The sequence below is a fragment of the Gallus gallus genome, chromosome 26, assembly GCF_016699485.2.
Source record: "Gallus gallus isolate bGalGal1 chromosome 26, bGalGal1.mat.broiler.GRCg7b, whole genome shotgun sequence".
Lineage (NCBI taxonomy): Eukaryota > Metazoa > Chordata > Aves > Galliformes > Phasianidae > Gallus > Gallus gallus.
The window spans coordinates 2,185,333-2,207,298 of NC_052557.1; the positions used below are offsets into that span (position 1 = coordinate 2,185,333).

The 21,966-nt window shown below is 57.8% G+C and overlaps 1 protein-coding gene across 3 annotated transcripts in view; it reads left to right on the forward strand.

Annotated features, from left to right (window-relative positions):
- CDK18 (cyclin dependent kinase 18) overlaps nucleotides 1-21,966 on the forward strand; it is a 25,006-nt gene continuing 3,040 nt past the window's right edge. The window contains exons 1-15 of one of the 3 annotated variants that reach the window (XM_015299082.4): nucleotides 1-427; nucleotides 13,501-13,637; nucleotides 17,396-17,541; nucleotides 17,658-17,783; nucleotides 18,868-18,924; nucleotides 19,135-19,249; nucleotides 19,360-19,454; nucleotides 19,539-19,601; nucleotides 19,703-19,826; nucleotides 20,087-20,207; nucleotides 20,424-20,521; nucleotides 20,724-20,829; nucleotides 21,069-21,111; nucleotides 21,429-21,519; nucleotides 21,761-21,838. In XM_015299082.4, the coding sequence (XP_015154568.1) occupies nucleotides 13,514-13,637; nucleotides 17,396-17,541; nucleotides 17,658-17,783; nucleotides 18,868-18,924; nucleotides 19,135-19,249; nucleotides 19,360-19,454; nucleotides 19,539-19,601; nucleotides 19,703-19,826; nucleotides 20,087-20,207; nucleotides 20,424-20,521; nucleotides 20,724-20,829; nucleotides 21,069-21,111; nucleotides 21,429-21,519; nucleotides 21,761-21,838 (1,387 nt within the window). In that variant the 5' untranslated portion in view covers nucleotides 1-427; nucleotides 13,501-13,513. Of the gene's footprint in view, nucleotides 428-4,841; nucleotides 4,953-7,906; nucleotides 7,978-13,500; nucleotides 13,638-17,395; nucleotides 17,542-17,657; nucleotides 17,784-18,867; nucleotides 18,925-19,134; nucleotides 19,250-19,359; nucleotides 19,455-19,538; nucleotides 19,602-19,702; nucleotides 19,827-20,086; nucleotides 20,208-20,423; nucleotides 20,522-20,723; nucleotides 20,830-21,068; nucleotides 21,112-21,428; nucleotides 21,520-21,760; nucleotides 21,839-21,966 lie in introns of those variants that run through there. The other 2 variants (XM_046904256.1, XM_001234977.7) reach the window with 2 other exon arrangements.

Sequence of the window (21,966 nt, forward strand, 5' to 3'; positions counted from 1 at the left end):
GAGCGGAACGGAGCGGAACGGAACGGAGCGGAGCGGAGCGGGGAGAGCGGCCGGCACCGCACCGGGTCCTGCGGCGGCAGCGCTCCGCTTCCAGCACCGGCACCGACAACGGCACCGCTCCGGGTCCTGCGGAGGCAACGCTCCGCTTTTAGCTCCGGCACCGATACCGTTCCGGTTCCAGCACCAGAAGCGACGCCAACGCTGCTCCGCGTCCTGCAGCTCCGGCACCGCTCCGCTTTCAGCACCAGAACCGAAACCGGCACCGCTTCCGACACCGCCGCCGGTACCGCCCCGCTTCCAGCACCCGCAGCTCCCCGCCCCGCACCCATTCCCGACCCCGGCTCGGCCCCGCAGCGCCGCCCCCGCCCGTCCCCGCACCCCGGCGAGGAAGGAGGAAGGAGGGGAGCCGCGCTCTGCCCGCGGTGCGGTGAGTGCGGGGCTGCGGCCGTGCTGGGGGCCATCAGCCTTGTTCGGTTTGGGGCAGTTCGGGCACGAAGCGGTAGGGGAGGGGACACGGCAAAAGTTGGAGGTGGGGGGAGGGGGGTGTTCAGCTGCACACCGAGCGCTGGAGGAATTTCTGGAAGGGATCCCTGCGCGTGTTTCGGTGCTTCAGGGCACCCTATTCAGCCTTGCTTTCAGCGGGGGCTGCGGGGGGTGGGCACGCATCCATCCCTCCGGGCGAAAGTTCCCAGGGCTGCTTGCAATGGGCTGAACTGATTGCTCCTTGAGCTGCGTTTTTGGGGCTGTCAGAAGGAGCTGTGCCTGTTGCTCAGATAAGTTCCTGGGTGTGCAACACCATCCCCAACACCACTGCTCCCCTCCCCTCCCCCCCCCCCCAGCAGTAACCACAGTAAGAACGTGTGTCTGTGCCATGCCAGCCCTGTGCCGGTCCATCTTTAAACTGGCTCTTCTGTCTGCGAAAAGAGATGCAATGAGCGTGCAAGGCTGCTGGGCACGGCTGTGGCATGAACTCTGCAAGCAGCAGTCAGGCCTGGGGCTGCCGTGGGGCTTTATTTGCACTCTGCGTTAACTAAATGCACAGCACGAGGTGTGTGTGTGTGTGCGTGTGTGCTGGGGGTTGGAAAGGTGCCCAAAGGGAAAGAGGTCTGAGCAAGCAGAGGGCAGAAAGCTGTGCCTCTGGATGAGATGTAGAAGGGAAAGTGCCTCTTCCAGGACCCTCATCCTGCAAGGAAATAGGCTCTAATCACCTCCTGCATGGTAAAAGGGCAGTGTGTAGAGCTTTGGTGTGTGCTAACATAGAGCTGGAATGGGAGAAGTGCATGTGGAGTTCTGCCTTCGGCCTCACAGGGTGGTGATGGGGCATCTGGGTCACCCCGTCAGCACCGGTTCCTGTGATCCTGAGAAGATTCCCTTGATGCAAACACCAAACCACGCATCCTTTCCTCCCAGGAGGAGATACAGGCATGGCAATGGGATGTGGTGTGCTCAAGAGCTGGATGCAAGAGGCAGGAACAGAAGCTGGGAACCTGCGAGTCCATCCTCTCTTAACTGCTCGAAAGAGAGGAGAAATGCTGTGGTTAAAGAGCAGCACTCCAGCAGTCTGCCTCTGCCATTGGACCCATCCCTGCATCCCCACGTCTCAGTTCACCATCTGTTAACACTTGACCTTGCTTTGTTCTCAGAGCCTTGCTCCCCGAGCTCTGTAAAGCCCTGGGATGCTGGCAGAGATGGGCATGGAAGCACGAAAACACTTGTTTCAGTGCTGGGAGGGCCCCTTGCACCAAACAAGCACTCTTTGTGGTCCCTTGAATGGACCCTTCAGACAGGCAGCGCTGAGCAGTGACAAAGAGCAAAGTGGTGGTGTCACATATTCATGCATTACAGGTGACTGAAATGCAGCAGGTGTGCCCTGCCGTTCTGAATCTCCAGCTCCTGCTTTTCATACACGTTTATTGCCGTGGTTCTGCATTGCTCATCACAGCTGGGCACGGGCTGGGCTGCAGGAGGAGATGGGTTCTGCCTTCTGGTGCTGGTGCTGTCACTGGATAAGATAGATGACGGCAGCTTCGTTTTGCATCTGGGCAAAGCAGAGAGGCGAAATGGTTTGCTCCGGGTGCTGCAGCATTTTGCTCTGAGTCCATGAGCATCCCTGCTTTGCTCGGTCCCCTGACTTAGGAGGGCGGCAGAAACTTGTGCATTTGCTTTATGCATGCATTCAAACATCAGCACTGCAGTTTCCACTGAACTTATCCCCTAGGCCCGGGCTGCTGGAGAGAAATCACTGCTCAGCCATTCCTTGTAAACCCTGAGACATTCCTCTGGCTTCCTCACAGTGCTGAGGTTTGGGCCAGGAGCAATGAGAACCTCCAGAAAACCTGGGACACGTGTTTGGAGTCGTGTCCAAATAACCAGAGGAGTTTCCAGGAGGGTTTATGCTCTGTAAAGGCCTCCCACGCTCTCATTCCACGCTCAGGAGAGCTGAGGCGAAGCAGCATCTCCCTGGCATTGGCAGCAGGATGGGGTCCCTGGGCCAGCTGCAGAGCTTGGAGTCAGTTTTGCTGTGGGTAATGGGTGCACTGAAACCCTGAGAGGTCACCTCTGTCACTGCTGCACGGCACAGGCTCGGTTTACATCCATGCAGGCAGAAGAACAAAAGGTCTGTGCTTCCAGGGGCCCCTGCTTTCAGCAGGCTCTGCCCGTGCAGGGGTTCAACATGCAGGATCTGCTTTTCTCCCACTTAACTCCTGTTTGTAGAGGGGAAAACCGCCAGCAGAGAGCGACCTGTTGATTAATGCAGATGTGAAAGCCCAGATTACAATCTGGCGAACAATTAACTTTGCAGAGTCGATCTGTAATCAGGCGAAGCATCTTTTGCTCTCTGTCCAAGGGAGGTTTCTTTGCAGGTAGCATTGTGCCTTGCAGCCAGTGCTGCTCATCTGCTTGTTTGCTCAGCCTCTCGCAATCCTGTGCTGCTTTGTCTGGCCAGCGTGGCTCAGCCAGGAGCAGCGAAGGGCTGAAATTGTTTTCAAGCCACAGAGCAGAGCCTGCAGAGATGGCTGTGGGTTCGTCTGTGCAGCAGACACGGCTTCAGTATCTCATCTCCCCTGTTCTTTCTCTGCCTCCCTCCTTTCTGAGGCTTAGCCATGCTTTATCTCCAGTCACGACCAGAGAGCTGTATTCTCTTGCCTTATGGGTTTTCTCACTGTGTTAGGAATGAGCTCCAGGCCACCACAGCTAAGAGCAGACCTTTGCAGACAGTCCAAGTGCTCCCCATTCCTGCAGGGAAATGCCCACAGATCTCAGCCCCACCGATCCAGCTGAGCAGCAGCTGGGCTCTTCTTAACATTCCCACTTGTGCTGAATGTGGAATGACCCACGGTTTTAAGAGTAGCCAGAGTGCAGGCTGTGATGTGGGGGGGGAGTTCCTGGAGCTGCAGTTGGAGCTGCAGTTGCAGTTGCAGTTGGAGCTGCAGGTGTAGTTGCAGTTGGAGCTGCAGGTGTAGTTGCAGATGGAGCTGCAGTTGCAGTTGCAGATGGAGCTGCAGTTGCAGTTGCAGATGGAGCTGCAGGTGTAGTTGCAGATGGAGCTGCAGTTGCAGTTGGAGCTGCAGGTGTAGTTGCAGTTGGAGCTGCAGTTGCAGTTGGAGCTGCAGGTGTAGTTGCAGATGGAGCTGCAGTTGCAGTTGCAGTTGGAGCTGCAGTTGCAGTTGGAGCTGCAGGTGTAGTTGCAGATGGAGCTGCAGTTGCAGTTGGAGCTGCAGGTGTAGTTGCAGATGGAGCTGCAGTTGCAGTTGCAGTTGGAGTTACAGTTGGAGCTGCAGTTGCAGTTGGAGCTGCAGTTGCAGGAGTTGCCTGTGTTCCTATGCCCCCCTTTGACACCAGGCACTGCCCTTGCCATGCTGGAAGGATAAATAGCTTAGAAGTGCTCCCGCTGTGGAACTGGAGGCTGTTTGACCTGCTCTTTTCCAAGATTAATGCTCATTGCTTTTTTGGGAACTGGATCCCTACAGCAGCTCAGGTGGAGGTGCTTCAGAGCATCTCTGGCTGCACACGCTGCTGTGAGCCCCATGCTGTTCTTCCCTTATATCTCCCCATGCAGACTGAAATCGAGGCCATTCTGAAGCAGGGGCTGTTTCCCATCGCTGCCTTTTGCACCCTCGATCCCTGGGGCCAACAGAACGAAAACCATATATTACCCAAGGAGCAAACTGGTGAGGCAGTGCTGTCAGTGCCTGGTACTGTGGGAACGTGCAGGGCTTTGCTGCTTGGGGTGCAGAGAGGAGGAAGTGAACCAGGATGGAGCAGGGTGAGATTCGCTGCCTTGTCCTTCGTGCACAGGGAAGAGATGCTATCTTTGCTCCATCCAGTGAATCATTTGATAAGTGCTGACGTGCTGGAACCACTCAGGGCTGTGATTTATGACCCCCATTGGGCGTAGCTGCAAACCCCCCATTGTCTCCATCTCCCCCTATTCTCCCCAGCACTGTCTGCACCTGAAGCCAACTGTGCTGTTGAGCATCACATGCAGCGTATGAATGGGAGCCTGAGCTCTGCACCTGTGAAGACATACGTGCATCAAAATCCACGTGGGGGGTGTTTTTCCAGCATGGAGCATCACCTGGAGGTTGGGTTTATGGCATGGCTTGAAATGTTTGGAGGAAAGGCTCATATTATGCAGTGCTGGAGGTGTAGATCCTGCTAGGAGCCGTGCTTTGGATCCTTATAGTGCTTCAGGCTCTATAGCTGGTTTGAAGGGCGCTGCAGCAGCGGAGGTGACCTCTTTTCACCCAGGAAATGTCCTCCCGTTGCATCTGCCCCTGTCGGGAGGTTAAACTCCACCCTGCCATGCTTCACCGGGCGCTCAAGTGGTGCAAATCAGCACTGATTGCTGATGTCAGCCCTCAGGAGCACAATGCATGGCCCTTCTGTCATCGGCAGGGCTGCGAGCATCACACATCCCCTCCGGTTTCATAGCAGGATCACACTGTTGGGTGAGTCCCCATACCTCCCATCCCCATCCATGGGGTAATGGCCAAATCCACAGCACAGCTGCTGTCCTGCAGCAGGCAGAGAGGTGGGAACTGCCCCTGTGTTACTGCGGGCTGAAAAGCCTTTCTGGCATCCGTGCCTCACATTGAAGCCGTGATTAAAGCTGTAAGGAAATCTGCATTCAGCCTAAGGCACGTCGTGCTCCTTCTGCTACGGATGTTCCCAAGGGCTGGTCAGCTTGTAATTATTAACTAATTACTGCAGAATAATCACAGTGCCACAGCACGTAGGAGGTACGGGAGGTGTGGAACGAGCTGTGTCTCACAAATCCCAGCCTGTTCTCATCTGTCCTTTGTATTTTGCCCATCGGGGTGGGATCTGATGGCAGCAGTGCCTGCTGGGCTCCCAGAGCAATGCACCGAGGTGGCCTGTGGCTGCAGCTTGCTGGTGGCATTTGCCACTGGGGGACTGAAGGGCAGTGTTCCCTCTGCAGGGAGCAGCTGTGGCCACGGGGAGGGCCCCCTTGGCAGGATCCTGCTTGGAGGTGGCCTCATCCAGGGGCAGATCGCTGTTGGCTTGCCCCTACAGCAAGAGCATTGATGCTGTGCGTTGTGGCAGCGGCCAGAGGAGGGAAATGAACAGCCCTGGGGATGAAAGGCTCTGTGTGTCCCAGCAGCAGGTTGGGGGCAAGCTGCTGGTGGTGTCACACCGTGGGGACTGCCCATGGTGGCACATGTCCCGAGTGGAGCTGCACATCCTTTGGGGTCCCATTAGACCCAGGGGAGCACGCAGAGCCTGTGGCGCTCCTCCCTGCTGATGGGACCACGGGCCAGCACAGCACCGGTGTGTTCTCCTTTCTGGAGGAAGAGCAGAGTCTGGAATGCTGCTTATCACCAGGAAACGTCAGCAGAGCCACGCTGTGCTGCAGGCGCTTCCATCCCAGGGTTGCTTCCGGCTGCCCTGCTCCAAGGAGCCACAAGGTTTGCTTTTCTGCTTGTTTTATCACTGATTTGAGGCAGAAAACTTCTCTGTGTGGGTCTGAGTGCTGCTCAGCATTGAGAGCTGCTGCTGTGCCCACAGCACGGGGACATGGGCATTTCCTACATGCAAGAAGTGCAAAGGTCCAATGGAGCCCCTTCAGTTCCATGAAGACACAGCACCGTATCTGCAGGAGAAGGCACGTTGTTATCAAGTACCATTAGCAGCATGTGTTCTATTTAAATCCTTAATCCCTTCCAATCCCTCCTTATTAACGATTAATTGTGCAACTAATTGCGCTATGATAGCAGCGGTGCGGGCGCAGGTTGTTGCTGCGCACGCTGCAGTGTGAGGGAGATAAGGATTCAGCCGGGCATTCAGCTTGGCTCATGTGTGGGCCAGGCCTCCTTTCCTGTCCCTTCAGCTCTCAGGGTTATGATCCTCCCTTATCTCAAAGCACGCAGCTTATCAGCTCACGGGGCAGGAGAGGGACGGAGCTGAATGCAGCCAGTGAGCTTTGAACGCTGCTGTGCCGCAGCCCTGCGTCCCGCTGAGCTCGGAGTCCCCTTGGCTCAGTGCCTGAGCACCACGTGGATCTGTGGACACGGTTTGATTCGGGGGTAAAACAGGATTGCTTCAGGATGCGCTCCCAGGGCCCCCCTCCCTCCGCTCAGTGCTTGCGGCGCCCATCTGTGCACAGCAGCATCCAAGCAATGGGTCTGGCTGTGTGTCTTCCTGCACGAGGTCCCTCCCTCCTTCACTCCCTTGACCTCTGCAGGGCTCTGTTATCTCCCCCACTTCCCAAGGCTGCTGCAGGAGTGCTCACTGCTCACAAGGACGCCGGAGCTGTGGGTGTGCAGGAGAGAAGTGGGGCAGGGAGTGAAGGAGATGGACGGGAGCGAGAAGATGGGGCTGGAGAAAAGAGCACCATTCAGGGTGTTAAAACCCACTGACTCTGCCTGCTGTGCTCATGGTGACACTGCGACTTTCAGGGCGCCGTGCTGGGGCTTGGCTTGCCAAAGCAGACGTTATTTACAGTTTAACAAGGAACAAGGTTTATCTGAACAGCGTGTGCTCATCGAGTTCCCAGATAGGCATGAAATGTTGCCCTCCATAGGGAAGTGAGCAGAGGGCTGCGGGCACCAGGGCGTGCTTAATCTGTTTCTATCTATACCTGAGATGCAGGCAGGTCCGGGTTGGGTTTAATGGTGGGAAGGTTCCTCCAGGCGGTGCAGAAGGACAGTGGGTTCCTAAGGGGCAGCAATTGGGTGGAGCAGGAGGAGCTCTGCACGCCTCGCCTTGGGATGCTCAGTGCTTCTGTGTCATCCCTGCCCTGCGCATGGCCTCAGTGCTGGTTTTCATGCTGTTGCCCAACCCCGGGCTCTTTGCAAAGTGGAAACGCTTTGTGTGCAGAAATCAGGAGCTGTTGTATCAGCACAGAGATCTGAGCAGCAGAGGGGTGGAAGGGGCGCCCGGATCCCTCCAAGCCAAAGCTGAATGTTGAAAGAGGGAGAGAGCATCCGGGTGAGAAATGCATGCACACGTGTGCAAAGCCCTCCGAGGTGCACAACAGGTTTAAGATTAAATAGCAGCTTAGTGCAGCCCTTGGCAGGAAGGGGACTTGCAGTGTTTGCTCACTACCTTGCTATCATGTGACTATCCCAGAGCTTTAAATAAAACAGATTTGCAACCCCGCTGCAAAGAGTTTTATGTGCCTAATGCCGAGCCGTGGTACTGCTGCTCCAGAGCGTGGTCCTGGGGGGGAACTCAGCTCAGAGCTGTGCTGGAGTGGGGAGAAATAGGTCAGGAGCACCGTCTGCATGTGCTACTTTCCCTGTTGCAGCACAAAGATCTGTGTGAGTGCAGCGGGGAGCTGCTTCATTAGTGCCAAGAAGCTGCTGGGTCTGAGCTTGCCACGGTCGGAAGGAGCCTTAATCCCCCCGAAGCTGTTTGCACAGTCCCTGCAGCAGCTCCTCCCATTGCTAGATGGGCACAGAGTGCCCGACCGGGTGCTGGAGGCATGCAGAGGGGTGCAGCTGTCTGCAGCAGGTGAGGGCTGGGCTGTTTGGCAATGCAACGCAATGGAGCAGAGCAGAGCTCCTCGACAACGCGTGGCGAAGGGCTGAGCTGTGCGTTGCTTTGGGCGCTGGTGGTGCTTCTTAGAAACGCTGTGCTTCTGTTTGTGTTCAAGCCTTTTCCCTGGGAAGAGAGGTCCTGTGATAGCATGGGCCCTTTGCATGGCTTTTTGCAGGGATCCGACCCTTCCTTCATCCCTCCACCCATTCGTTGCACGCCCCTTTCTGTCCCACCCTCCCTCCCCATTTCATTTCTCCTTGCACCAGAGGTGGCTGCATTTCTCAAATTCCACGTGGCTATCGGGTGTGCAGGGTGTGCTTTCTGCTTCCCTAAATAACCCCTCTCAGAATGCCTGCAGCCATTCCCTGCACAGCTGCAGGGCAGCAGCTCTGAACCCCCTCCCCAATGCCTTTGTAACCGGTGGATGAGGCCGTGGGTCATGGGAGGAAAGCTGCAGTGCTCTCTGTTAGAGAGGGAGGGCTTCCCCTGCTCCCTTTCCAGGAGCTCTGGGAGTTGTGTGTGGGCTGCAGGAAGGAAGGAAAGCTCTAATTAAGAAAGAAAAGGGGGAAAAAAAAAAAAACACAAGAGAATAAGTGGTAATTAAGAAGCCGTCAGACCCTACGCGCCCCGTGGGGAGGGAATGCAGGTGTGCCCTAATGCAAGGGATCTTCTCCCATAGGGTTCCCCAGAAGCTCGGTGCTCCCGGAGCATCCTTCACCCCCAGGGTCTGTGCCCATTTTCCTGCCCGTGCTGTGCATCCCGGTGCTCGTGAAGGGCTGAAAGGAGAAAGAGGGTCACAGAAAAGGGGGAGGACAACTCAACCCCCTGCAGCAGCGCTCAGTCTGTCGGAGCATGGGATGTGCTGAGCCGTGGGGCAGGGGCTGTACCATAGGGCTGCTGGCACCTTCCAACAGTGAGGGCATTGAGATGCTGCGGTGCACGCAGCCCACTGGCACTGTGTTGTGGCTGCAGCCCAACGCTGGGCACTGCTGTCAGGTTTTGCTCCAGCGAGGAATAAGCACGCAGTGTTTTGTGGCTGCTGGAATAATGAGGGTCGTTTTGGTGCCTTCCTGGGAGCTGCCCTGATCTCACCACGGGCCGGGCAGAGCTGAGCGCATCGCGCAGGGCTGTGGTGTGGCAGGAGTGGAACAAACCCCTCTGTGTGCCCTCATTACTGGGCTCCTTGTTGGGATGGAGACAAACGGGAATGAAGCTGCACTGCAAGCAGAGCATCCCACAGGGGTCCCATCGCCGAGGAGAAGAGAGGAAGGATGCATCACCATTGATTTACAGTGGGGGAAAGCAATGCACGCAGTGAGCTGGATTGGAAGCCAGCCTTGTGCATTTGCTGCAGGATCATTTCTCCTCCCAAATCCCCTCTGAGAAGAGAGGACAGGAAACTCCTGGCTGCCGTCATTGCATTCCTGGTGCTCTGCATCTGTTCTATTGGCTTCCGTGATTACAGGAGAGGGAAAGATTGCAGCACAAGGATGGATGGATGGACTCCCTGGGGACCCAAAGCTCCATTTCCAATCCCGCCCAGCACAGTCACTGCTGTGGGATGATGGCTGTGCTGCTTGCTGCAGGGCTGCTGCAGATGGGTAGGAACTGATGGTGCTCCCCTCCTGCAGGACCACCACCTCCTGGTGCAGCGCTTTGCTCCCTGCGTGGGGGAAGGGAAGCGTCGGAGCTCCACGTAGCAGAGTTCAGCAGCAGGGAGGAGCTGGGAGCTCTGTGCGATGGGCAGGGACTGCTGCCTGTCCCAGGGTGCAGGGCTGTGCTGGCTCCTGGATCAGCCCCATCCCTCCAAACGAATGGATTTGGGCTGTGCTCTGCTCTGCAGCATCTGTTGCAGGGCGTGAGCAGCAGGGAGAGGACTCCACGCCGACAGCTGAGCAGTGCATTAGGTGGTGGGAGGGGGCTGCTTTCCTTCCCTGCCCCACTGGATTCCCAGCTGCTGCAGAGCATGCAGCATCACCTTTCTGCACGCCAGCGCTGCACTGCACTGGTGCTGACTGCTGCCTCCATGCCTTGCTATGTGATGTGAGGAGGGCCACGTCCTCACCTGGCTCCTGTGCACGCCATCTGCTCGGCCCCATGGCCACGTGTGGCTCTGCGTGATAGAGGTGTTTGCTGAGCAAATAGGGCCCTACCAGCAGAAGCCACCATTTCCCCGAAGTCGTTCCCTTGTTTGTGGAAAGGAATGAAGTGGTTCCCTGCAAGCCCAGCACTGTGCTGAAGGAGGAAGGGGAGAGCTTCGTATTGAAGCTGTGCCCGAAATACGTGGCTCCGAAGTCGCACGGAGGAGAGCCAGAGAGTTTTGCTGTACAAAGGGAAGCAGTCCACGTGCACAGCCCCATCCCCAGTGCCTATGGGAGCAGTTTGCTGAGCACATCGCTGCGAGTGCAGCAAATGCAGCTTTAAAGAGCTGTTAACATCCACTCTCAGTCATGTGATGCGCTTTCCTGACGGGATGCAGCTTTGGGCCCTTTGAAGTGTTTTAGCCAAGTAGTTCCTATCTGCCTGTGTTACAGCAAACGCGGATCATTCACGCTGCTGGCTTTCATCCTGGCTTTTCTCCCTGGCCAGCTTCCAGCCGGAGTGATTTCATTTCTGCCTGTTGATGCCTGAATTCCTTCGTGCTGTTTCAGACCACTGCTCCCCTCCTCGCTCCATCCCAGGGATGCTTGCAGCCCAGGGCTGCCTTAATTCCCTGGCGCTTTGAGGCTGTAAAATGAGGGATGTCATTGCTTTGCTTCGCGAGCATCACCGACTTGCAGGAAGTCACTGAGTGCCCCCGCTTCCTTTGGTGCACTGCTGCTAAAATAGTTGGGATGCAGGCAATGGCGAGCAAGTCTTCCTTTGAAATCCATAGCGTGGGAAAGGGCCGGGCTGCTTCTGTAGCTGGGCTGCCTTCTCCTAAGGGAAACACAGTCACGGGTTGTCCCCAGTATGGGGACAAAGCCCCTCACAGCCCATATGGGGTCAGGGTGCCCTCCTGCCCGCAGGGCTGGGAGCAGGGAGGTGGGATGCTGTGTGCCGGGGGGAGCGCATCCCAACCTTGGGGCACCTGGTGGCCACGCAGGGCAGGGTGAGCTCCCGTCCCATGGGAAGACCGAAAGCACAGACGGCCCCACAGCCTCCATCCGTCAAACCCTCTCACGTGGACCCCGTTGCCAGATGCCAAGTAGGTCCAGGTGAAGCTGGAAAAGAACAGCGCCAATTACACAGAGCCATAAAGATAAGGAGGAGCCCCGTGCATAGCAGGAGAGGCCGCTGCTGCTATTTTTACCCCACCCCGCTTCCTCTTCGAGGAGGTTTATATTTAGCAGCTGCTGGCACTGCAGGGAAGGAGGGAGGGAAGGACTTGGGGTGATCTGGAGCATCAATTCAGTGCTCAGGTGTTTGTCTTCTAAAGCTTTGGTACTGCTAGAGGAGGATGGGCAGAGAGGGGAGGAGACGGACAAAGCCATTTCCATCACCCACTCCTTCTTCCTCCACCTCCAGGTGGGATATCTGGGTTATTCCCTGTGTTTTCCCTGGTCCTGGGACTGTGGGGTGTTGTGGTGCTCAGCACCTTCCCCATCCTCCAGGTGCTGCTGTGCGGGGTGTTGTCCTGGCTGTCCCCTGCTGCTCCCTGCCAGGACTTTGTCCCATTGCTGTGGGTTGATTGCTGTCAATGGGCATGGGAGGTGTGGGGAAGCGATGGAGGGGCTGCAGAGTCCCTCAGGGAGGAGCAGGACCTGTTCTGCCTGGAGGAGAGGAGGCTCAGGGGGATCTGATTGACGTCTCCAAGAATCTGAAGGGATGGTGTCAAGAGGACGGGGTCAGACTCACCTGTTGGTGGGCTCCAATGAGAAATGGGCACAAACTGAAGAGTTGGAAGTCCCATCTGAAGGTGGGGTGAATCTGGAACAGGCTGCCCAGAGAGGCTGTGGAGTCTCCTTCCTTGGAGGTACATCAAAACCTTCAGGACGTGATCCAGGGTGATGTGCTCTGCTGAGTAGGGTTTGGGTGACGTGACCTCTGTTGGTCCCTTCCAACCTCAGCCATTCTTGGCCATGAGAAAAGCACCAGCCTGGACCCTTTGTTAATGCAGCATTCATCAGTGTCAGCATCTTGGTCATCAAAGCACGTCCCTGCAGTGCTGAGGAAACATTGAAATGGCTGATGGATGTGCTCAGCATCCTCCTTGCTCACTTTGCAACTCCAAGCAGCCTCACGCCTCCCATCCCACCCCCAGCCAAGCAGTGCATCCTGCCTTGGCTCCGGGCACACTGATCCTTCAGCTGTGGGGTTTTGCATCCCTAAAGGTGTGTGAGGTGTGGGTTGCTCAGTACTGAGCGGGGCCCGGGTGAATCCCAAGGATTTGGGGGGGATGGCAGTGCAGTGGGAGGCCGTGCCTCGCAGCACTGTTTGCATTGCTGATGGTAATCTTTTAAGCTTTGGGATGCCAGCATGTCAACCCAAGTGTTCCCGTTGCCCTGGCGACGCGATGCATCGGCTCTGCGATGCTGTGTCTGATCGCATCAGTCTGGAATGCAATCACCCGGGTTTGTGCTGACCAGCCTGGGGTGGGGGGGCTGGCAGTGGGGCCACCCAGGAGCAGGAGTGCCTGTTTGGTCCCAAGGGCTGAGCTCCCCCTTACTGCACCCCCCTCAGAGCCCAGCAGCCAGGTTAGGGTTAGGGTCTGCAAGGAGGGACCTCCCTGCGTGGGGGAGACTGATGTCTGCAGGTGCATTCTGTTTGCTGGGAGCAGGACTGTGCATTGCTGGGAACAGGGCAGAGCAAGGCTGGTGCTGCAGAGCTGTGTGCTCCCACTGCACGGTTCCACCTGGGGCTGTGTGTGAGCCTCAAGGTGGGGATGCTGAGAGCAAGCTGCTCGTGTGGCTGCCCAGTGAGCTGTGCCACGTGTCCCCTGAGGGTTTTCTTCATTTAAGGGTTTTACGGCTTTAAGCAGATCTCTGGCTTAAGGAGATCCCAGTGCCTCCCATCCCACAGCCCAGGATGTGAGTCAATGGGAGCAGGCTGAGCTCGGAGCATCACCCTTTTTTGGGACCCCCCGTTGGTCCAGCTCCCCCCAGCACCTTTGGGAAGCTTTTCTTGCATAGGGAAAGTGAGGAGACCAGGCTGCCATGGGAAAGGTGTGCCTTGCACAGGATGGTATTGCATCTTTTCCATCACTGTTTATTATTCCTTCTCACTTTTCTTCTGCTCCTGCCCTGCTGTTCCCTTTTCCAGGCATTCCTGCAGTTTCCAAGCACAGCCCGTGCTGAATCTCATATCTCAGTGTCCACAGCTCTGCCCTGGGTTCACCTCTGGCAATTGGCTCCGAAAAGCCCCATGCACTCAATGACACCAAGGTCCCCATCCCCTGCTGATGCCTGGGGATCCCAGTGGGGGAGACGTGTGGGTCTGGGTGCTGCCGACCCCAATGATGGGGGAGCTGTGGGACCGTCCCACCCCACAACCACCCCTCTCTCCCCTTCCCTGCAGCTCACGAGGTAAAATGAACAAGATGAAGAACTTCAAGAGGAGGTTCTCACTCTCAGTTCCTCGGACAGAGACCATCGAGGAGTCGCTGACGGAGTTCACAGAGCAGTTCAACCAGCTCAACAACCAGAGGAATGAGGGTAAGGGGTTGGGGCCTGGCAGGATGCTGCCCCGCTGCCCGGGCTGCTTTCCCCATGGAGGCGGTGGGATTAGCAACACCCTGTTGTTAAATGTGCTCTGAAGGGAGATTTATGGCCTCAGAGGGAGAGGAGGAGGAGGGCAAGGTGTGTTTGCACGGGGGGATGACACATCGGTGGTGAAGGTGGGGAGTGTGAAACTGGGGGGTGCCCTCCCCCTGCCGGACCCACAGCCTTCTCCTGGGGCAGGATCCAAGGCGGTGGGTTCAGAGCAAGGCTGGGCAGGCAGAGAGCAGAGAGCTGCAGACAGCAAACCTGGGAGAGCCGGGCTGTGTTCTTCCCCAGGGGGAGCTCAGTGCTGCAGGTTGAGGGTCAAACTGCCTGCAGTGTCACACCGTGTGCTTTGCCACCCACAGCAGCCCTGACATGGGCTCGTGTGTCAGTGCTCTGAGCTCCACTCAGGTCGTGCTGGTGCTTTTTTCCCCCTCGTCCTGCAGCCACAATCGCTGCAAGCAATTGATGTAACTGCATGCAAGTGATGTAACTGCCTGGCACTTGCACCTGCCCCAGCAGGGAGGGATGGGCTCTGCTTCAAAGAGGAGATGCAGGGGCTGATCTGAGCTGCCTTTCCTCTCTCCTGCAGCTGATGCCACTCCTCAGACCCCCGCAGACACCCCAGCTGCCCTCAGCAGCATCGCTTCACACCCCTCCCCTCACACCCCGGCAAACAGCTGGGGCTATAATTAGACCCGAGCCCTTAATTAGATGTGCAGAAGCCGTGGGGGTAACACAGTGCAGGGCTCAGAGGGCCGCGGGTGCTGACAGCTGCTGCTGCTGTTACCCCCCGGGGGCTGCTGGGCGCTGGGCTCATTACCTGTGCTGTGCCAGCTGAGCTGCTGGAGAGGCAGTTTCCCTCTTCTGCTTTAATGAAGCTTTGGTCACAGCACTTCCTCTGCAAACCAGTGCGTGCAGCAGTTGCCTGTCCTCTGCCTTTCGGCCTCTCTCCTGAAGGTGGGGAGGAAACAGGGCAAAGCCAGAGTCAGCTGAGCCGGGACAGAGAGCACTGGGCAAAGGCTGGACTGGTGTTTGGCAGCGCTGTGCTGTGATCAGATCACCCTGCGTGGAGCTGGGGATGCAGCAGAGTAAGGGAGCCCCCCACCCACAGCCCCGTGCCATACAGCCCTCTGCCATAGCCATGTGCACACTGCTCCTCCCTCCTGGGTGATGCCCTTTGGGATGTAAACACCCCCAAGAGTCACTTCCATGGTGCCCCTAATCTCAGCCACGCGCCCGAGCCAGCTCCTGGCTTCTCCCCATGGCCAGGAATGCTTCACCCACAGATCAGCACCAGCATCAGTTTCTTTTCTCACCTCACACAGCACTGTGGGAAGCTGTTCTCAGGTTCTGTTTTCCCTCCAGCATCGGAGCTCAAAGGCTGTCAACACTCCTGGATCACAGCAGCCTCTCCTCGGGTGTCTCCATGTGTCCCCGGGGACGCAGAGCCCAGGAGATGGGATGCTCCAACAGAGCGTGCAGTGCCTCTGGCAATGGGAAAAGATGTGGGCTGACACCTACCTCCTCCACTGGGGTGCAGTGGGGGATCCCCAGCCCCGTGTTCTCCATCCTCCCATTCTCAGAGCCCTGCTGCCAGCCATGGGGGCTGGTAAAGGGAGGTTTGGGGAGGCAGAGCCAGCGAATGGAAAAGCAAACAGCTTCCCAGTGTGGGCCCATCCTGACCCAGGCAGTGTCACCCCGGGGAGTCCAACGCAGCCTCAGGGTGTCCCACGTGCCCCCACGCTGCCATACATCTCCATCGTACCACAGCCTTTCCTTGGGTAGGAGAAGAGTCCTGGGTTAAGGAGAGCTCTGAGCAGCATCAGATCCTTGATGAGGGCCTGCACCATTTCTGAGTCCTCAGAGGCCAAACAAGGGCTCATGCAAGGGCATAAATCAGAGCTAAGCCTGGCTGTCAGAGCACGGGGCTGCAAAGCAGCAACGCTGTGTGGGAGGAAAGAGGATGGATGACCCGCGATCCGAGCACTGCCCTGCCTTGAAACAGCTTTGAGCGGAGAGCTCATGCTTAGCAAAGTAATTAAAAGTTCTGAGTCGTGCAGGCAGCAAAGGGTTCAGGCCCTTCTCCTTGGGAGATCAAAGCTTGTTTTGGCAGAGGCAGTGTTTAAATATATTTATATTAAAAAAAAAAATAGGAAAAAAAAAAAGAAGGCAGAGGCAGCTGCTGTGTCTGCGGTCTCGCTTTAATTTGCTTTGATATCCCATGCAGCCTCATTACTTGCAGGCTGTCAGAGCTCACTGTGATGCACACGAAATGCTGGGCGGAATGGAATGGGCCTCTGCATCTGCACACCTGGGTGATGCTGCTGCAGACGGAGGTGGCACTGCGGGTGGGTGCAGACACTGCTCTTATTTGCTGCTCCTGGGGCCAGGCTGCATCCTCGACCGGGAGGACGTTGGATTTGTGTCCTTATGGCCCAGCACAGCTTCACCCAAACTGATCTTTAAAACGGATGAGTCGAACTGCCATCATTCTGGTGTTACTCTTTGGTTTTAGTTCAGATAATTTGCTTAGGACGGGAGCAAGGTGAAAAGGGTCGATCCAGCTTAAGCGATCCGTGCTACCTGTGCTTAGCGCAGGGCTCCGAGCTGTGCCTGCACAGATGGCCAGAAAGGGACAGGGATCGGAGCCCTGTGGTGCTCCTGGGGGAAGGGGTGCTCCGTGCCCCCCTGCCCAGCCCTACAGAACCTCCTGGCACGGTTTCAGCTGCTGCCAGCCCCACTGGCACAGGCTGCACCCCTGCTGTGGGCATAGGCTGTCTGCAGAGGACACCCCGCGCCCCTTAGCTCACAGATCCCCTTGTATACAGTGACCATGGCAGGAAACTGCATTTTTTCCCAGGTCACTTGCCTGTCACCTCCCATCCATCAGATGAGCAATGAGCAGCCAGATCCCAGCCCTCCTGCAAAAGCCAGCCATCCCCTTCCATCCTCAGCAATGAGATCATCTCTGGCTGCAGAGCACGCACGGGGAACGGGAGCCCAAATCTGCATTAGGCACAGAGAGGGATGGCCTTCATCCCAGCACTCCCAGTTAGCTCTGCCTGCCCTCAAACAGCCCCTCTGGAAGCAGCCCCCTGCGAATGGGAGAAATGCACTTCCTACTAACCAGCCGTTCATTACCGAGTGGGGAGACGTGTGAGCCTCAAGCTGTAGACCAGGGGGAGCTCAGTGCCACGCTTTGCTCTGGTTTTTTTGCTCCTTTCTGCAAGGAGGTTCCTTGAGCTCAATGTGGCTTCACACCTGGAGTCATAGAATCAGAGAATGGCCTGGGTTGAAAAGGACCATAGTGCTCATCAGTTCCAACCCCCTGCTATGTGCAGGGTCGCCAACCAGCAGCCCAGGCTGCCCAGAGCCACATCCAGCCTGGCCTTGAATGCCTGCAGGGATGGGGCATCCACAGCCTCCTTGGGCAACCTGTTCAGTGCGTCACCACCCTCTGGGTGAAAAACTCCCTCCTCATATCCAACCTAAACCTCCCCTGTCCCAATTGCTTTGGTTTCCAAGGGAGCTTCTGTGTTGCTCAGGGCTGTGTGTGGCTAAGAGCAGCAGTGGAACAGGATGGGAAGGGACTTCCTCATGGCCCTGGCACATCTCTGGACCTCCCTGCCCTTCTCTCTCTCCCTTTTCCCCAAAGCAAAGCGTTTGCTGCCTCCCAGCAGCTCTCCCTCCTTTTTCTTTGTCCTCAGACCTGGCCCAAGGGCACCTGCAGCTGGGACAGCTGGACAGGGACATCAGAGCCGACCCCACAGCCATCTCCCCACCCGACATGGAGGGCCAATCCCCGATGGCCGTACGCTACCGCAGCAGCACCCAGCGCCGCTTCTCCACGGAGGCAAGTGCTGGGCTTGAAGGTGCCGCAGCTGTCACCCCAGTTGCTGCCCCATTGACATCATGGCTCCTCCTTTCCCCGGCTGCTCTCCTCACCTTCCCCCTCTACGCTCTCTGCAGGATGTCAGCAAGCGCCTCTCCCTGCCTATGGACATCCGACTGCCCCCCGAGTTCCTGCAGAAGCTGCAGATGGAGAGCCCGGAGTTCCCCAAGACGCTCAGCAGGATGTCACGGCGGGCATCCCTCGTAAGTCACAGCACAGCATCTCGCCGTGTGCACACAAGACGTGTGTGCTGATTGCCACCCACCCATGCAGCCGCGTCCCTCTGGCGTGAGCTCCCTTGCACTGAGGCACACGCAGTGCAAACCCCTTTCTGCACAGTGCACATTCCCGTGCATGCACATACACCTGTGCACACGCACATATGCACCTTGCCCTGTGCTGCTCCTACATATGCCAATCCCCAGCCTGCACATTGCTCACCTTGCACACAGCTGGCTTCTCTCCCAGCCCTTCACCTTCCAGGGAAGAGGAGGTGGGGAACCTCCTGCGGTGCCGCAAATGCTGGAGCCTCTGCCGATGGAAATGCAAATGTGGATAAATAATGAATTACCCCTTGCATTAATGCTGACGTTTCAGTTTCTTGACTGCAGAGCATCAGCATACGTAGGAGCAAAAGCACAGTGCCCTGTTTGCAAATTGCAAAGACACGTCCTGCTGCTCGGGAGCACACAGTCATGGTGGTGAGGTTTCAGCAGCACCTTCAGATATGGCACTCCTGTTGGTGAGGAAGGAGGAAAGGAGAGAACGGCAGCTCCAGGAGCTGCAGTTTGCTCCTGGTTTTGGGTCCTGTAGCGCTGGGAAACAACCCCTGCCATGGGATGTGAGTGACCCCAAGGGAGCGAGGCGGTGTCCCTGCAGAGCTGCAGTGTGAGGGGTCAGCTGGGAGGGCCTTGCAGTGGTTGCCCATCGCTGGGAACACGCAGGCAGGTCTCAGCAATACAACAACGAGTCCCTGTTCCAAACGGGGAAATGTCTCTTTCACACTTGACTGGAAGAGCACACAGAAGCAAAGGGAGTTGCAGCAAAGGGCAGCACGTAGGGAAGCACTCAAGAAAAGGGCAGGGCTTTGCCACAGGGTCCCATTGCTCTGCTCTGACACAAAGGGCATCAGCTGCTGCAGTTGGCTGTGATGGTGCTCTGATGGATGCACGCAGACTCCACGTGGGACGTGATTGATCGTCCCCACAGCAATCCCCTCCTGGTGTTCCCCATCCAGCCCCACACCGTTTAGATCCTCATGGTGACGCTGTCCTTTTTCTCTTACAGTCGGATATCGGGTTTGGGAAGATGGAGACCTATGTTAAACTGGACAAACTGGGCGAGGTAAGGAGGTGCTGAGACCCCCACGAGGATTTAAAGGAGGCTGGGAGGACTACGATAAATCATAGAATGGAAATGATGGGCTCCAGCCCTTTAGCTTCCAATGATCCTTCCTGCAGACGTTATGGAGCGGATCCCTATTGTGCCACCCCCACAGCCGGGCACCCACCTGCCCAGCTCCTCATGCCCCTCACGCCCTCTCTCTCCCCACAGGGCACTTATGCCACTGTCTTCAAGGGGCGCAGCAAGCTGACAGAAAACCTGGTGGCACTGAAGGAGATCCGCCTGGAGCACGAGGAAGGGGCTCCATGCACCGCCATCCGGGAAGGTAAAGACCCCTGGGGGTGGGGGGGGGCATTTCCTACCCCCAGCCCTTGGGGATGTCCCACGTGGCACCCAGGTCACGCTGTCCCAACCTGCTGCCTCCTGTCCCCGCAGTGTCACTGCTGAAGAACCTCAAGCACGCCAACATCGTCACCCTGCATGATATCATCCACACGGAGCGCTCCCTCACGCTGGTCTTCGAGTACCTGGTGTGTTGGGGAGACGCCGCGGTTCTGATCGGGGGGGAGCAGGGAAGGAGGGGACTGCAGGCTGATGGGCGCTCCTCGTTGCAGGAAAACGACCTCAAGCAGTACCTGGATAACTGTGGGAACCTGATGAGCGTGCACAACGTGAAGGTGAGTCGGGCCTTGCCATTCCTATGGGCATCCCCTGCGTTATGGGCTCTCCCCTGGCCCTGTGTCCTTTGAGACACTGCCCACCCCCTATGCCCCCCCAGATCTTCATGTTCCAGCTGCTGCGTGGCCTGTCCTACTGTCACGAGAGGAAGATCCTACACCGGGACCTCAAACCCCAGAACCTGCTCATCAACGAGAGAGGAGAGCTCAAGCTGGCCGACTTCGGTACGTGGGGTGGGGAGGGCAGAGCATTCATGGTCCCGTTGGGCAAACACACAGCTGGCAGCAGCTTCACTGCCCTTGGAACGGAGAGGGGGACCCCATAAGCAGCCTGGGATGACGTTCTCCAGCAGTGATTTTTAACGTGCTGGGGTTGCATGGCCGTTTTCTACCCGCTCGGGAGCACCTCTGCACAGTGCTGTCCCATCCCTGAGCCGCTGCCCTGGGGGGGATGCAGCACTTCACGCCCCTCCCTCCACCTCCAGGCCTCGCCAGAGCCAAGTCGGTGCCTACCAAAACGTATTCCAACGAGGTGGTCACGCTTTGGTACCGACCCCCCGACGTCCTGCTGGGATCCACCGAGTATTCCACCCCCATCGATATGTGGTGAGGCTCTGCGGGGCGTTCCCATCCATCCCGTGGGATGGCGCTGGGTTCTCCACGGGTTGTTCTCTGCGCCCTCTGCGGCTCCATCCCTTCAGAGCGGGGCGGACGGGCGCAGATCCGCATCCTGGAGCCGATCTCCCCCTGCCCTGCCGTGGGGGGCGGTGCGTCCCACGGCTTTCCCCTCTCACTGACGCCGCTCTTCCATCACTGCCGCAGGGGCGTGGGGTGCATCCACTACGAGATGGTGACCGGGCGGCCCATGTTCCCCGGCTCCACGGTGAAGGAGGAGCTGCATCTCATCTTCCGGCTCTTGGGTGAGCGTGCTGCCGTGCCCCGAGCGCCCGCGGGAGGGCAGCGGTGACAAAGCGCAGCGATGCGCTCCGGGACAGAGCGCTGAGTGCGGCGGTGCCGCGCGAGTCCCCAATGGGGCGGTGGGGGGGGGGGGAGCGCTGGGACGGTGAAGCTGTTGTTCCCGCAGCCGGTGAGACGTTCCCCTTCCCCCCCCCTCCCTCCCAGGAACACCGACAGAAGACACCTGGCCGGGGATAACGTCCAACGAGGAGTTCAGGGCGTACAACTTCACGCAGTACCGCGCGCAGCCGTTAATCAATCACGCCCCGAGGTAATCCCCCACCCCCCCCTCCCCGCTCCGCCCCCCCGAGCACAGATGCGGAGGCGCGGGGCAGCCCGGCGCTGCTCCGAAATGGGAGCTGGGGGCGTTGGGTTCACCTGCTGGGTGTGATGCTGAGTGCAGCTGTGTGCGGGAGGTCCCGGTTCTCCCCGCTCCCGTGCCTCGTGTTGCTGATTGCAGCGTCCCCCAGGTGCAATAACAGCACTCCAGTTTGTATTTCTTCTTCTCAGGTTGGACTCAGACGGCATTGACTTGCTGATGAACCTCCTCCTGGTAAGCACCAGCGCGGAGCTGGTGGATGGCAAAGGGATGCCGTGCCCTCACCCTGATTTTGGGGGCAGGGAAAGGGGCTGTGAGTGCAGCATAAGCCCTATCCACACAGCTGCTGTCCCAAACCCGCTGAGGGAGTCCCAGCTGTCCCTCGTGCACGTACCAATGGTGCAGCGATGTGCAAAGCATTTGGACACGCCGTCACCCGTGCAGCACACGAAATGGCTTGGGGTGCACACCTTGCGGGCACTCTGGTGTGAGCAGGCACACAGGTGTGCACTGCAGGCTGTGTAATTGCCTTCCTCTTGGCCTTTGTGCAGTATGAAGCCAAGAGCCGGATTTCAGCAGAGGTGGCCCTGCGGCATCCGTACTTCAAGAGCCTCGGGGAGAGGGTGCACGTCCTGCCCGACAGTAAGTGTGCGTGGGCCCCTCACCCAGGGGCATGGAGCAGCACTGCAGCGCAGCCCGAGGGCACAGCCAGCTCTGTGGATGCTGCATGCCTTTGCTTGAGTGCTCCTGCAGCAAAGTGGGGTGGGAGAGCAAGGGAAACTTGGGGCAGGGTGATGCAGAGCAAGAGGGACGCAGTGCTGCGCTGCCATCCCTGCTGGCTGCGGCTCGGCCAACTGACTTCGCTCTCTGTCCCCTCTCCCAGATGTCTCCATCTTCTCTCTGAAGGAGATCCAGCTTCAGAAGGACCCTGGCTACCGAGGCTCAGCCTTTCAGCAGTCAGGTAGGATGGGGGAAGATGGCAGCGTGCTCTCTGACTGTGCTGGCACTTCTGGGTACCCACACAGGGAAAATCCAGACCTGCCCCGTGCTTCGGTCCCTGTCTCACCTGTCTGACCCATCTCTCTCTCT